This window comes from Saccostrea echinata, unplaced genomic scaffold (assembly GCF_033153115.1).
Source record: "Saccostrea echinata isolate AGI-Se365-2 ecotype Australia unplaced genomic scaffold, CSIRO_AGI_Sech_v1 ptg000025l, whole genome shotgun sequence".
Lineage (NCBI taxonomy): Eukaryota > Metazoa > Mollusca > Bivalvia > Ostreida > Ostreidae > Saccostrea > Saccostrea echinata.
Genome location: NW_026889774.1, coordinates 20,925,322 through 20,939,767, shown reverse-complemented (window position 1 = coordinate 20,939,767; position 14,446 = coordinate 20,925,322). Strand labels below are relative to the sequence as shown.

The following is a 14,446-nucleotide window of genomic DNA, read 5'->3' as shown; positions in this document are numbered from 1 at the left end:
CTATACTCTCAGAATGCTTATTTTAATTTTATCTTAATGGAAACAAAAATAAACTCTAAAGTGTCTTCTAATTATTGCAGGTCCTCATCAATCTTTTTTTTTTCTTTTTTATAGTGACATTTTGTTTCATTGATGGTTAATTGTTGATGGTTACTTCAAAAGTGAGCAGTCTGCAAATTTCGATTTGAAAGATTTTTTTTTTTCTGCATACTCATACATATATTTATCATAAAAACATTTCATTTCGCGCATCGCATTACAAAAAAGGAAAAGGTGATTAGATAGTCAAGTTAAGTCACTAAGTGTATATACTTACATTATTTCCCTAACAAGGAAGATAAAATACAAATGACATGCCTTCTGTTTTCTGAAAGTATACCGTACCTCTTAAATGTACAAGTACGTAAAATTTGGCATTTATATATTACACACATTTTTATTTAGATTTCTCAGAAACACAATACTCCGTCAGTTTGGATACAGCACGAGGTAAGTGATTTCAGGTAAGGCTTTTAATTAAAAAAAACCTTTTGTTAGCTAATCAAAAATTTCAAACATGCTTATCAAACATACATGAATTATAAACACTATATGTATATCAATCTTCAGCTTTTTTTTAATCTAAATTATATTTCGGTGATAATAACGGACTATTGTTATATAATAATGATGTTTGCCAGTGAATGTAGAGCATCCTAAGGTAATGTGGTAATGGCTACAGACGGTGGTTACAACTTTGTTACTATAGAAAATCTCAGAGTCCGCATTATCAAGGGAAACCTTTGTGACCAACAGGTAAATTTTCGAGCTTATTATTTAATTTTCAGTGCCTTCCTTGTCAATCTATCGATCGATCGATCTTATCTCTCTCTCTCTCTCTCATATTTCAAGGATAACTACTTCCAACCCATCCTCGAGCTTAACTCTCTCAACCTACGGAACCTGGTCTCCCACCAGTGCAGACCACAGCATGCTGGACCTCTCGATCATCTACACACCTACCTTTCAATGTCGCTGCGAGAATTCCATCGCCATCGAAAGCGAGTTTCTTATAACCTGCGCTGTTCCTGCACTGCTATGAAACAGGTTCCGCTGGTCGAGATCTCAACCCCGGGTTAGGACGAAAGTGGATATCCACATATCCATAATTTCTCTGTGCTTAATATATATATATATATATATATATATATATATATATATATATATATATATATATATATATATATATATATATATATATATAAGCAATAAAAATGACCAACGACACGAACAATAATAATTGTCAAATTTTCGGGACGACCTGTCCCTTCCTCAGGACAAAGAAAAAAGGTTAAGAATTCATAAATACAAAGGAAATAGAGAAACAAAAACAACTAGCACTACTACTAAACTACTAAACACTAAATATTTTCAGTGTTGCATATTTAATTTGAAGTTTATAAACAGTTGTGAACAAAGAAATCCGGAGCGCTATGAATTGCGTCCGTTCTATCGGGTGTACTCTGGTGAAGATACCTTGTATCTACTTAGTAGATCCGACACTTAGGATATACAGTGTTGTTGGTTTTTAGTGCTTTATATATATATATATATATATATATATATATATATATATATATATATATATATATATATATATATATATATATATATATATATAATTACCTGACGTTTATCGCAAAAGGATTTGACCACCAACAGGTTTCTTTACTGCCCCAATTTTTCGTCTTCGTGAAAAATACGAGTCTAAAAACTTCAACTGTAATCTGAATACATGTTTACTGTTTGTAACGAAGTCATCCGTAGGTTTGATCGTAATACAATACTCGGCCGAAAAACTGAGATTTTTCCCTCCGATTACCCAATACATATATTCTGTTGAAATATAATTTATATCCACAATACTTTAAAACCTACATTTTACATTCGGAAACTCTGTCCTCTTAACTATTGATATCATAATGAATAGTCCTTTTACATCTAAATTTGAATATTCAGCTTTTGAGAGGTATCGGTACTCCTTATACAATGTATATCAGGCCCGTAGGAAGCAATTTCAGTTTGGGGGGGGGGGGGGAGGCACAGCCAAACATTTTTCAGTTGACAGTTGAATAAAAGGTCGTCAAGTACCATAAATTCCTAGACAAGCAAAAGAAAAAAAATAAAAATAAATATAGAATAAAATAAAATAAAGGTTATCAGACGTTTTTATTGAGGGGGCACAAGCATATAGTATCTATATTTACTATAGTAATATATATATCGGCAAAATTATTGGGGGGGAGGGGGCACGGTCCCCCCGTGCCCCCCCCCCCCCGGTTCCTACGGCCATGTATATCGTTCCGTTTGTCAAAGCCTGATACATTTTACCTTGACCTTTGACCTGCATATCAATCAGCTTCTTTTACTGATCATCTAGCATACATGTACCTGCACGAATTAAGCATGGCTTGAACGTCCAAACAGTGATATTAAAACTGGATTCACAACATATTCAAAACCTTCATTCATTACTTTTTGAGTCGAATATTGAATTTGAAAGTTTTAGTATTTCTTGAAACATTTAGAGAATGTCATCATAAACACTGAACATCATTCAACTGTGTCAAAAATAGTGACACAAAGTAGCGCAAAAATTGGGAAATCAGATGTTGATGTCATTGTTGCAATTGGTACTCTGAACGTACACGTAGGTAAACACGGACATTTCGAATCTTTGTAGTACAAAGAAACCTTTAAAAATGAGCCCTTAAGCAGAATTATAACAATCTCAATACTCTAGTGTAAAAATATCGATCAAAAATGAAAGAAATGACTTCTGGTATCATGAAAATTTTTTGTTTAATGGAACAGGCAGATGTGTTAGTGTGTAGTGGACCAAAAGACTTGCAACTCAGCAATGGAGGATTGTCTAAAGCTTTGTTGAGAGTAGCTGGACGAGAAATGCAAGATGAATTGAACCAGAATTATTATAATGGCGTTGAATACGGAGATATTGCAGTCAGTGAAGGTCATAAGCTTCAATGCAAATTTGTGTACCACGGGGCCCTACCAAAATGGGGAACCAGTCAACCAGATCCGTGTTCAGTAATTAGAATTATAATTGTTATTGTTTATATTAATAAGATACATTATAAAATAATTACATTTAAAATCTAGCAGTAGTTATATTTAACTTCTAGATTTTTATATTGTGAAATTTATCCCTTTAAAGATTTTTTTCTGTAGTAAATTGCTTTAATTGAATTGGTATTCATGACAGTATTTTAATAATTGTAGACATTAGAGAAATTTATGATGAAGTGTCTGGAAACAGCAAACATTCATTGTAGAAGTTCCATTGCTTTTCCAACGCTTGGAGTTGGGTTTTTACATTATCCTAGTGATCAAACAGCAAAATTGATGATAAAAGCAATACGAGACTTTAGTTCCAAACAATCTTCTATGAATATCAAAACAATTATCATTGTAGTGTATAGTGGAAGTAATGACTGGTCCAGTGTTAAGAATGTAAGTGTGATAATTATTTCTGTTATCTCTTTCAATTGCAAAGTATCGATTAGAGTTGCAGACAAAAAATGTAACCTTGTTTCCTTAACATTGAATTGAAGCATATTGTAACCTATTTGGGATAAACAAGAATACGAAATATAGATAAAAAATGTTTCAAAACCGAAAAAAAAATTAAAAGTTATTTTAAATACTAGGTATTTATGAACGAATTAAGAAGAGGAAGGGGATATCTTGGGGCCCAAGTTGCCATAGGTTTGGAAAATTCATTTTTTTATAACAAATTTTGAACAACTTTGTGAGAAACTATTTTCCTTCTAGTAACTCTCTTCCACTTTATATGACGCAAATCTTTCGTTGGTTCATGCACACTTTCCATCCGTTTTTATTTATTTATAATTTTAAAGCAATATGAGCTGCAACTTTGATGTCAGAAATTTTTGTTGCATTATTTTGATTACATGTAACTATTTCAATGGCAGATAAAAAAAAAAAGAACGTTTATAAACTTCTGTTGTTTATAAATTTCTGTTCTTCTGTTTGCGCTGGAAGAACTATTTTCAAGCTTTGATTGAAGCAAAATTACATTATTGTCATCCTGTACAATATGGATTTCTTATATAAATCTATACATTGTATAGAAATCTTTCTTTAAAAAAAAAACTTTATTTCAATCTAATTGATCATAAAGGATTAAATTACGTACAGATTTATCATTATAGCATATTGTATCAGCAAAATAAAATTCTCAAAAATGCAGCTCATATTGCTTTAATGTAAATGGCTTAAAAGTATTGAATGCTTGGTCTTTCACCATTAAATATGTACAAGTCATGTTCTGAACCTTACATTTTATGTTATATCTTAGCTCGGAGCTCTGTTTCCCGACATTCATGTTCTGGTCAAGTTGGAGGTATCCCTGTCAGAGTGTTGGTTGGGAGTATAGTTGAAGAAAGGGTGACAAACAAATTCAATGACATTGTAATTGCTAGTATCGATCACATTTTTACTTCAGAGAAAATGATGTGTTGATTCGATATACTGTGATTCTTTAAACAGGTTGATGTCATTGTCAACAGTGTTGCTCACAATCTTGAGATGACGCAAGGGGCAGCCGCTGCCATATTGGCGGCAGCTGGGCATGGACTAGAGACTGAGCTTTCTCAAAATTATCCCAACGGAATTAATCATGGGGACATCGCTGTATCAGATGGTCACAATCTGAAGTGCGACAAAGTGTATCATGGTGTTCTACTACCATGGTACTCGAAACGTTCTGAGTATTCCAAACTTCCTCATGAGGTAATGAAACTTGCATGGATATTGTATTTATTTAACTTCCATATTAATGATTAGCACTTTACCAATTTCCTGAAAGTATTTTATATGTTATGGAAGTCAATAGCTATGCATTGCAGGTGTTAGAGGATTTCGTCTTTGCTTGTCTGCAGATGGCAAATATTCATGGTTACAGTTCTGTTGCCATTCCAGCCTTAGGTACGGGGTTTCATAAATTTCCTATAGATGTGGCTGTTGCATGCATTGCTTCTGGTATAGAAAAGTTCTCAAACCAAGGACAGCAGCATAACATTACAGATTTACGGATAGTGTTGTATGAAGGAAATAGTGATCTGCCTGTACTGGAATCAGTAAGTATACTCATTGTCCATATCATGACAGTTATCAATTTCATACTACCCTTGAGTACATGTACGATACATTAAGAATCCCCCAAGTTCTGTGATTGGATGTTCCTTTTATCCAATGAATTGTATGTTTCTATCCTCGAGACTGGCGAATCGATAGAAAACACACAAGTAGTAAGATAAAGATCGTATCCAATCCCAAAACATGAACGATTCTTTTTAATGTTTTACTCCCTTTTAATGGTTGTAAACGCTCACAAAATATATATAATACATAGTGTAAAAAGCTTTTGATATCATTGCAGGACGTCACAGAACCCTTTTATTTTTATATCATGCTAATTAGCATTCTAAGGCAAGATTAAAGGAAAATCGATTTCTTTAAAAATATATTTGTTTTTGTACTTTTATGGGGTATAAAAAGTCATCCTTTCACAAGACCGTTTTTAAGACCTCAAGGAATTTGAATCATATTGAGAGGTATTAAATGAAATATGTTGAATGAATTTTAAATTCAAGCTTCATTCTGAGACTTTTCAAATTAAAAATAATTTTGAGAGTTATCGTTTCTAGCTGAAGAGTGGATTTCCTTAAAATGCATAAAGAATTTAACAATTCACTGAAAATAGTGTGCACTGAAACAAATGAAAATACCCTTTTAAGAATCAGGCAGTATTTATTACCTGAATGTGCAAAGTGTGGTGGGGCAGAGAGTTTGGGGCTTTCAGTATGGTGGGACAAACAATAGTTTTACAACAATGATGTACATGGGACATTCATACTTTTCCTCTAGAAAACTGTTGCAAAAGTTATCACTTAAATTACTTAAATTAAATAAGTAAATTATACAATATTCAGTATTTTAATATACCAATATTAACAATATAATGCCTTTCTATGGGACTTGTATTCTAAAATGAAATGAAACAACACTTTACAGTCATATATAAAAAGTAATCTATTACCCTGAAATAAACCTTCAAAGTCCAGGTTCCTCCCCTTTTTCAACGATTTGACCTGGCCTTTAGTGCAAAATTAATTTCTGCCACCTTTAACATTTCCATAGTGTCTGAAAGTTAATGCATCATTTTAGAATTTTTAAAAATTCGTTTAAAAAGAATCATGTCATTGCCATATTTTTTTTCATATTTCAATGACTTTTTTCAGCAAAATGAGGATGGGATATATATTCTTTTTTCATTCTGTAAGTAATTTGACAAAGGCTTTTTTTTTTTAAAATTGCACCGGTCCTGTCATGGTGATAAATATTGCCTGATTTCTTACAGTAATATTTTTAATTCCCTTGTTTTAATAATAAAATTATGAATTCTCTCTGGATATTCCGTTATTCCATATTTGTTTACATGACATCACGAGATGCTGGAATGCAAAGTGTTGGATATAAAAACAATTATCCATTGGCTGATGTGTCCTGGTGAAATGGATAAGCATCTTATAAAATGTCGTATCTTGGAAAGCACTGTTTATTAAACATAATACGTAGGGAAAATCTGTAAAGCATGTACTTTTGATAATTTGCAGGCATTTCAGAACAAAATAAAACGGAGAAAATCTTCAGGTAAGGTTTTATTTAGGCTCAATAAATCTGCACTTCTCCAAAGTGTATTAATTAATTAATTAATTACCGAAAGACAAATAAACGAGGGATAACTCTACTTTGCATCTAAAAGTTTGGAGAACAAATTCTTGAGATGATAATTGCATATATGTAAATATTAACTTATGTACAAAAGGTACTCAATCAATCATAATATATATCCATAATATGCATACCCTTGTATTTATGATATATATATATATGTGTGTATTCTTACGTTCATTCATCCAGCGTCAGTTGGATTCAGAAACATACAGACAGTTCCACGAAGAGGCACAATGGAGTACCTAGAATATAAATATAAAGAAACACTTAGAACACCCTCCTACTGGACCAAATTTACATCGACTCAAGAATTAAAGGATTGGAATTTGCAAGATAAATCAAAATCATTTCATTTAGAAAATGTTGACCAGATAACATACGACTCCATAGCAAATGCTTTGAAAAAGTCTTTGCCTAACGCAAAGGATATAAGTATCCAGAGACTTGAAAATGCTGAATTGTTTCTTAATTATGGAGAAGAGTGTCATAGGTTATTCCGTAAGGCAAAGAAAGAAAATTTCCCAACACTGGACAAAATTCCATCGTTCTTGAGTCCTGTACAAATAATGCATGCACTGGATCCGTCTATGACAAAAGAAATTCATTCCGAAATCAACGAATATTATTTTTTTCACGGTACAAAGGCCGTGAATGTTGATGTCATTTGCGGTCAAGGATTGGATAGCCGCCTGGCAGCCTCCGGAAGACTAGGACCAGGAATTTACGGTGCTGAAGTTGCCTCCAAGTCACATAAATATGCAGGTATTTTGCAATCATTATGTTTTTATTCCCTTGAAAATTAGCAAAATAAAAGAGCTTTAAAAAGTGTATTGATTACAAGCCTTATAATTACACATAGGATTATCTTATCAATATTTACAACATATTTAATTTATCATGAGTTACCAAAATGCAACTCAATACGTGTTTAAAAGAGTTTTTTTCTTTTAATACTATAGTATACAAGTATAATATACCATTCATCATAAATTTGCGTGTATTTTCCAAACAAGTGTTAATTAATAAGAATTGTCTCATACGTTATCATTGATTTAAACAGTAACTTTATTTACGAATTCAGACAAACAAATTTTTATATTGATTTAATGTTATCAACTTGATACATTGCATTTAACATTAAGCATTTTTTTGCATCTAGAATGTAACAGTCGGAACTACTTTCCAATGTTTCTGGTAAGAATGTGTCTTGGTGATATCTATCTGACCGATACTGAAGAAAAATATGTGAGACCACCTTGTAAAAAATGTAACAATTCTGTGTGCACTGTTCATCAAGAAATTCATGACAGTGTAGTTGCCAATGGTGGAGACTTTGTAGACTGCGAGTTTGTGGTTTATGATAGACACCAATCCTACCCTGAATATCTCATTTGGTACAGTCGTTAAAGAAGCAATGGACGGAAATTTCTTATAAGAAATAATATTTTAAAGAAGTTTAGTATACTAGTGGTCATCAGAATATAAAGTATTGACACTATAAACTTGATATATCAAATTCATATCATTGTATTTCACTTCTGCTTTATCTTTAAAATTTAACTCATATATATTATATTATTACCCCCCTTTTCTCTCTCTCTCTTAAAGAGTTTCATACTGTTTATCACGTGTTTGTCATTTTACAGTAGTTCAACGTGTGTTAAATAATCTTTGCATTATTTATTTCAATGTGAAGTGGAATATACATATCTTCCTTATTGTCATATGCTTAGAAAGGCAACTTTTCGACTCTTCTTTATATTGAAAATCTGCTGCCGTGTGCAATAAAATAAATCATGCATAATCAGATCGTGTCTTCTAATGTGTGTGTAAAGCTGTTCGAGGGTGTGTGGAAATACATTAGATATGAAATAATCATATGTTCTCATAAATTTCACAGCTTTTTTAAAAAACTTATTTCGATTACTTTTAATGAACTAAAATCTTCAAAAATATTTGAAATTGAATTTTAAATACATGTATTATACAATTATGTACTTCATAATATTGACCGTTCACTGAAGTTCATAATAGTTATATAGTCACTTAAAGTGAATAATCTTTAATTCTAGCTGAACAGACTTGGCTTCATTACGTCACATGGTAAACACATGCTTATTTTATTATGACGTCACTTTCTACGGTGAGTCGTGCGATATCATATTCAGCGGACGCGCTTTCGCGTCAATATAACAAAAGGACGAATATCACGTGACATCCTTTCAGCCAATGAAAATTACGAAAATAATCTTCTTATATAATATTGTACGGTATCGTAGGATAAAGTGAAGGCTACATCCAACTTTGATTTTTACTCAGTAGTTTTCTGAAGAATTAACACGACTTCGGTCGTATTGTGGCGATCTTCATTCATACATTAACACTAATACCTACTGGAATCCTAACAATGCTTGTACGTATTCATAGAAAAGATGCTTACATTCATTGATAGAGTTTAAGAATTTTTTGCCACTTAAAGTAATAATGATACAAATTTTGTAACTCAAAAAAGTCTTCAAGTGTGAATAGATGGATAGCCATATTTTGTTGTTGTAGAATGTTACCACCAACTACATGTACCTTCAATAAATATAATATTAACTGAAATATAAACACCCTTCTTAAATGATTATTGTTAATCTTATCGATTTGAGCAGATGAATCTACAGGTATATCTCAGATTATTCTTAAGATTATTATTTCTTTGTAAAATTAAGCTTGATGTTATTGTGAATAGCAATGGCTCTAACCTTGATCTGAGTAAAGGTCGTGCCTCTTAGGCTCTGTTAAGTGCTGCTGGTTCTGGAATTCAGATGGAATGTCAACAGAAATATCCAAATGGAGTACAGGACGGTGAAATTGCCATTACCACTGGTGGACAATTATCTTGTCAGGCTATTTACCATGGAGCCCTCTCAAAATACTCTTCTGGTCAGGATAAACAGGTATAATTTACATAAACCGATCACCGTGAACTATTGTATTCCAAAAGATGTATTTAGAAATTTAGAACTTTGAACAGATATACTTTATAAATTCACAGCAAAATACATGTAGAATATCAAGAAACATCTTGACCTTTGACCATCTGACATTTGCCTATCCAAATTATGTATAATGTTTGCTAATTATCTATCAATGACCTGAAAACTAGAGTAGACAAGTATTTTTCATTGTTACTCTATTTATCAAGCTAACATTTCTTTTAATATTGTTTTAATATTTGATATCGACTAGGTACATTGCCAAAATTAAGTAAAATCAGATCAATTGACCTTAAAATGAGAGAATTACCTTTGGTGTTTATCAGGTAAAAAGGTTTTCAATATCTTGGTTGCAGATATGTTTTCAAACTGTAAAGATTTGTGAGTATCAAGTGAAATGGGTTTTGAAAAACTTAATATTGAATGGAAATCATTGGGTTTGCTAACCAACCTAAGTATGGACCAACCAGTGTTATGCAGTCTTCTTTGATAAACAGTACTTCCAAAGTAACTACAACCATGCTAGTATACTTCTAGGCTTTGAAAAACCTTATAAATGCCTCACTGGATAAGGCAGAATCAGATGGTGATCAGACGACCGCTTTTCCCGCGTTTGGTGCAGGAAGCTTGAATTCCCGGCCCAAAGAGTAGCAGAAATCATGTTCACTTGTATAAAGAACACCACACCACAATTACTGCAGGAGGTCTTCGTTGTTATCTTCGAGAAAGATCGCTATCTCTTTAATGTAATTTATTTGAAGGAATTTACATCAAATTTTATAAAACGCTGAATGTTTTGTAATTAAGTCATAATGTTCCAAAAGCAGTTTACTTCTTAGATATTTTTTTAAAGAAACCATTAAATGTTTACCAAAAAAATGTGATAGTGGAATTTGCGATCGTTTTTTTACCTTTCAGAAATAGTTCGTCCATAAAATAACTTTCTTTTGAGCCATTTGAGCCATTTTTTCTAAAAAAAAAAAATTCGATAAAAGGTAGGTTATGAAATCATACACTCATAAAACTTTGATAAAAAAAAATTTCATATGCTAGTACGAGGGGTTATCAAAAAGTTCATGGACTGAGGCGATAAAATTAGTACTATGTAGTCTGTGCTCTCAAAATTTATAAGAAACATAAAACAACAAAAGTTTTTACTCCATATAAAATTTACAATAAAATTTCATAGAACTCAATGAATGAGGAAAAATTGCACATTTTACGGAATAATTGTTTCCCACCACATGCCTGAATTAAGGGGATTTTTGGGTGACACATGCTCATATCAAAAGAGTTTTTCTCAGTTACACTCACGTCGAAAAAAGAATGTTCGAGGTTGCGCATCCTGGACGTACCATTGCTTACAAAGACATTACCAATTTATTAAAAAAAATAAAACTTATGATTTGTGGTTTATTCTATAGATAGAAAAGATGATGCTAACTAAAATCCGTGTATTTTCAAATTCATTGATGTACTTAAAGCGGTTTGAATTTTATGGCGCTAGTCCACGAACTTTTAGATAACCCCTCGTATCAACGGTATTTGAAATTGTACAAGTATTTTTCTTTTAAAATATTGTATTGTACAACCTTAATTTGGCAATCTCAAATCAGAAAGCTGGGATTCCAAATAATTCCTTCCAATGACAAGGTTAACGAAATGATAATCACAAGAACTCCAGGAACAATAAATGTCAATATAAAAAAGTTGACGCCCTGCAAGATACTCAGGTAAACTTTAATCTATGTTAATGATAGTGTAAACCTCCTGAAATAAAGTATGTTTTTCATCTTCTTGAAATGAGGGACCCTTGATCTTTGTGTAATAAAATAATTCTTTAATCCAACATCCGAAATATACCAAAAAAAAAAAAACAAATCATCATGGTTAAAATGATTCAAAAATTTAAAAGGCAGATGTATTGGTATATAACGGACCGAAAAGCTAACAACTCACCGACAGAGTGTTGTCTGATGTTCTCCTGAGAGTAGCTGGACAGGAAAAGCAACAGGAATTGAATAGAAAGTATGCAAATGACATAGAGTACGGAGACTTTGCAGTCAACATTGGTTATGGACTTCTTTTCAAGATTGTATACCACGGAGCCTTGCCAGTATGGGAAACTCACCAACCCGACCCTTCTTTAATGTAGATCATAAGTGGCTTTTCCTTAATTGTGTGGATTTTTTTTTACCTATATGTTTAATAATTTATTTATCATTTATAAATCTATCACTATTTTAGACCCTTGAAAAATTGATAACCATTGCTTTTCCTTCACTGGGAGGGGATAACTAAAAATACCGTCGCCTGCGTGACGCAGTGGTTAGAGCGTTTGCTCTAGACTCCCGATGTAAGTAGTTGATCCTTACGTCGCGGGTTTGAATCCACTGCGGGACGTGGAGACCGGTCCTTTGGATGAGACCGTCTAAACCGAGGTCCCGTGTCGCAATAGGTGCTGGCGCGAAAAAGATTCCTCACTGCTAGATGTCTCTGAGTGCGGAGTATAGATAAAAATTTGCAGCCCTACACCGGTAGGTGCTGGCGTTTCCAAAATGAGTGAAAAATTCTCAAGGGGACGTTAAACAACAAACAAACAAAAAACTTAAAATAGCTGTTGGATCAGCCAGCTCAATGAAATATGAAGATAACGAACAGTATTCAATCTCGAAAGTTCTTTCGACCTCTATATTTTGAGGAAATCGTTCTTTGGAGTTTTTAAGTATCCACATCTGATTTACACCACTTCTTGAATATACTGTTGAACAGTACTCCTTAAGTTTCTCCTTCATTACAGTAAATATTTTAGTGACGAGTAAAGAAAGAGGCTTGGTAGAACATTTACTGGAACCCGCTATGTATCTTTGTTTGTAAGGATTTTTATGAAGTTTAGGAATCCAGTAAAGGTATCGTAATTCAAATTCATTTTGATTGTTGGGAATATTAAAATTATCTAAAACGGACACATGATTTTGAAGAATTTCCTTTTTAATAAGGGAGGTATGGGTATAATTTGGATTTCCACCCGCAGAATTAAATCCTAGTTCCTCTAAAATACAATTAAAATAATGAGCCTTACAAACAAAGACTATGTTGTTACTATGAAGCTAAGTGATTGTCAAAGCCATACGAAATTTTTTCAATCAACTTTATGATGTAAAAATCAAAGGTTTAACCATCGTTGCTTTTATGAGCTAAGATCAGCATAACGTTCAAAGTGCAAGAGCAAAAAGGTCAAGACTGGACATCTTTATCATTCACTGCATTTGAAAAGTAGTCTGTTTATATGACAAATTTGTCTTGATCTTGAAAGACAAAACAAATATGCCAGTCTCTATTACTTTCTCCAGAAAAATACATTAATTAATTTTAATTCACCTCATTTTGATGTGTTAATGACATATCATCGATAGAAAACGTACCTGATATATCTAAGCAGTTTGTAGGATAGATTCATTTTATTATATTTTACAGCCTAAAATTCTCATTTGTATGTTGAAAATAAAACTTAATGTACAGGGATGGGTGTTTGATCTGGATTGTATCGTCAGGTTGAAAAAAGTTCTTGTCCTCTTTTTTCAGGCAATTTAAAGTGTTAAATCTAAAAATTCTGTCATAATGTCAGTATATTTCAATAGAAAGAAAATAGAGCAGTTCAAATTCATTAAGATGTCTACATTTAGATTTTAAGTTATAAAAATCCAATAAATGAAAATGTGGAACACCCTGCCCTGTAATATAGCTGTTATTCTGGTCTTCATATCTTATCAGAGTCAAGCAAGGATTGTCAATGCATTTCTGCTAAAATTCGAATCTAAAAACCAGGTCTGGGAGCAAAAGTGCAAAGTTTTGGACCATACATGTAGGCAACAGGAAATAGCTTAAATCAAGACTCAGAACTCAGACAAATCAAAGAAAATTAATTTTATTATATGATTAAATTATTCCCAGCTTTCTGATCGGCTGATTCCAACATTGCAGAAAAAACCTATGTTATTTTCATCTGCACGTGACCTTCCAGGTGAATAAAAGAACTTATTTTTCCTACATTGGACTAAAATCATTTGACTGAAAAAAGACTAAGAACTTCTAAATTGATACACAGGTTATTTCACCTGCATCCGTCTTTCACTCAGGTGAACATAACATTCGATAGTCAATTACCTCATATTTCCATGGACACTAACCCTCATCCTCACACCAAGCCCCAAATAAGATTTTGGACTTTGGAGATTCCTCCTCTTTAATTATTTTGGTTTGTCAGAGATTTTTTTCAAGTCACTTGTCGATTTTTCATCCCCTCTCCACTTCAATGCTTAATGCCTGACATCTATTTTAAAATCGATTAAAAATTTCCAAATTAATACAATTGATTACAGTGTATGTTTATTTTCACCATTCCTTTTCTCATTGCGTTTTGCTAGGAGGTCAAAAAATTTAAACAACCAAGAAAATATTGTGGTTTGCTAAATGTGGTTGTTTCATTCAATCATAAAATCACAAATAAAACAATTATTGCCTTTTTCAGTCAATACTTCGAAAAATGCAATAAGTGTTGATGCGTTCGTTTTTTTCAATATAGAAGCCAGTGAGGAAAACAGGAAAGTAAGGAAATCATATCTACTTTATTCCTGGTGGAA

At 32.5% G+C, this 14,446-nt stretch overlaps 1 protein-coding gene and 1 pseudogene across 1 annotated transcript; both read left to right on the top strand.

Annotated features, from left to right (window-relative positions):
* The first annotated feature begins 711 nt into the window (after nucleotides 1-711).
* LOC133192946 (protein mono-ADP-ribosyltransferase PARP15-like) lies at nucleotides 712-8,308 on the top strand. Its single transcript, XM_061328948.1, has 10 exons — nucleotides 712-795; nucleotides 2,854-3,087; nucleotides 3,280-3,510; nucleotides 3,708-3,765; nucleotides 4,379-4,467; nucleotides 4,570-4,812; nucleotides 4,929-5,159; nucleotides 6,699-6,735; nucleotides 7,006-7,581; nucleotides 7,979-8,308. The coding sequence occupies exons 1-10, from the start codon at nucleotides 712-714 to the stop codon at nucleotides 8,224-8,226; spliced, it is 2,031 nt and encodes a 676-aa protein (XP_061184932.1). The 3' UTR covers nucleotides 8,227-8,308.
* A 636-nt stretch (nucleotides 8,309-8,944) lies between these two features.
* On the top strand, nucleotides 8,945-10,594 carry LOC133192945 (protein mono-ADP-ribosyltransferase PARP9-like; annotated as a pseudogene).
* Nucleotides 10,595-14,446: the final 3,852 nt, after the last annotated feature.

Excerpts from the sequence above, each read along its gene's own strand:
- LOC133192946 (XM_061328948.1), top strand. The coding sequence starts at position 712 with ATGGCTACAGACGGTGGTTACAACTTTGTTACTATAGAAAATCTCAGA. Across the intron at positions 4,813-4,928 it reads ATTCCAAACTTCCTCATGAG|GTGTTAGAGGATTTCGTCTT; the intron begins GTAATGAAACTT and ends TATGCATTGCAG. Across the intron at positions 7,582-7,978 it reads CAAGTCACATAAATATGCAG|AATGTAACAGTCGGAACTAC; the intron begins GTATTTTGCAAT and ends TTTTGCATCTAG.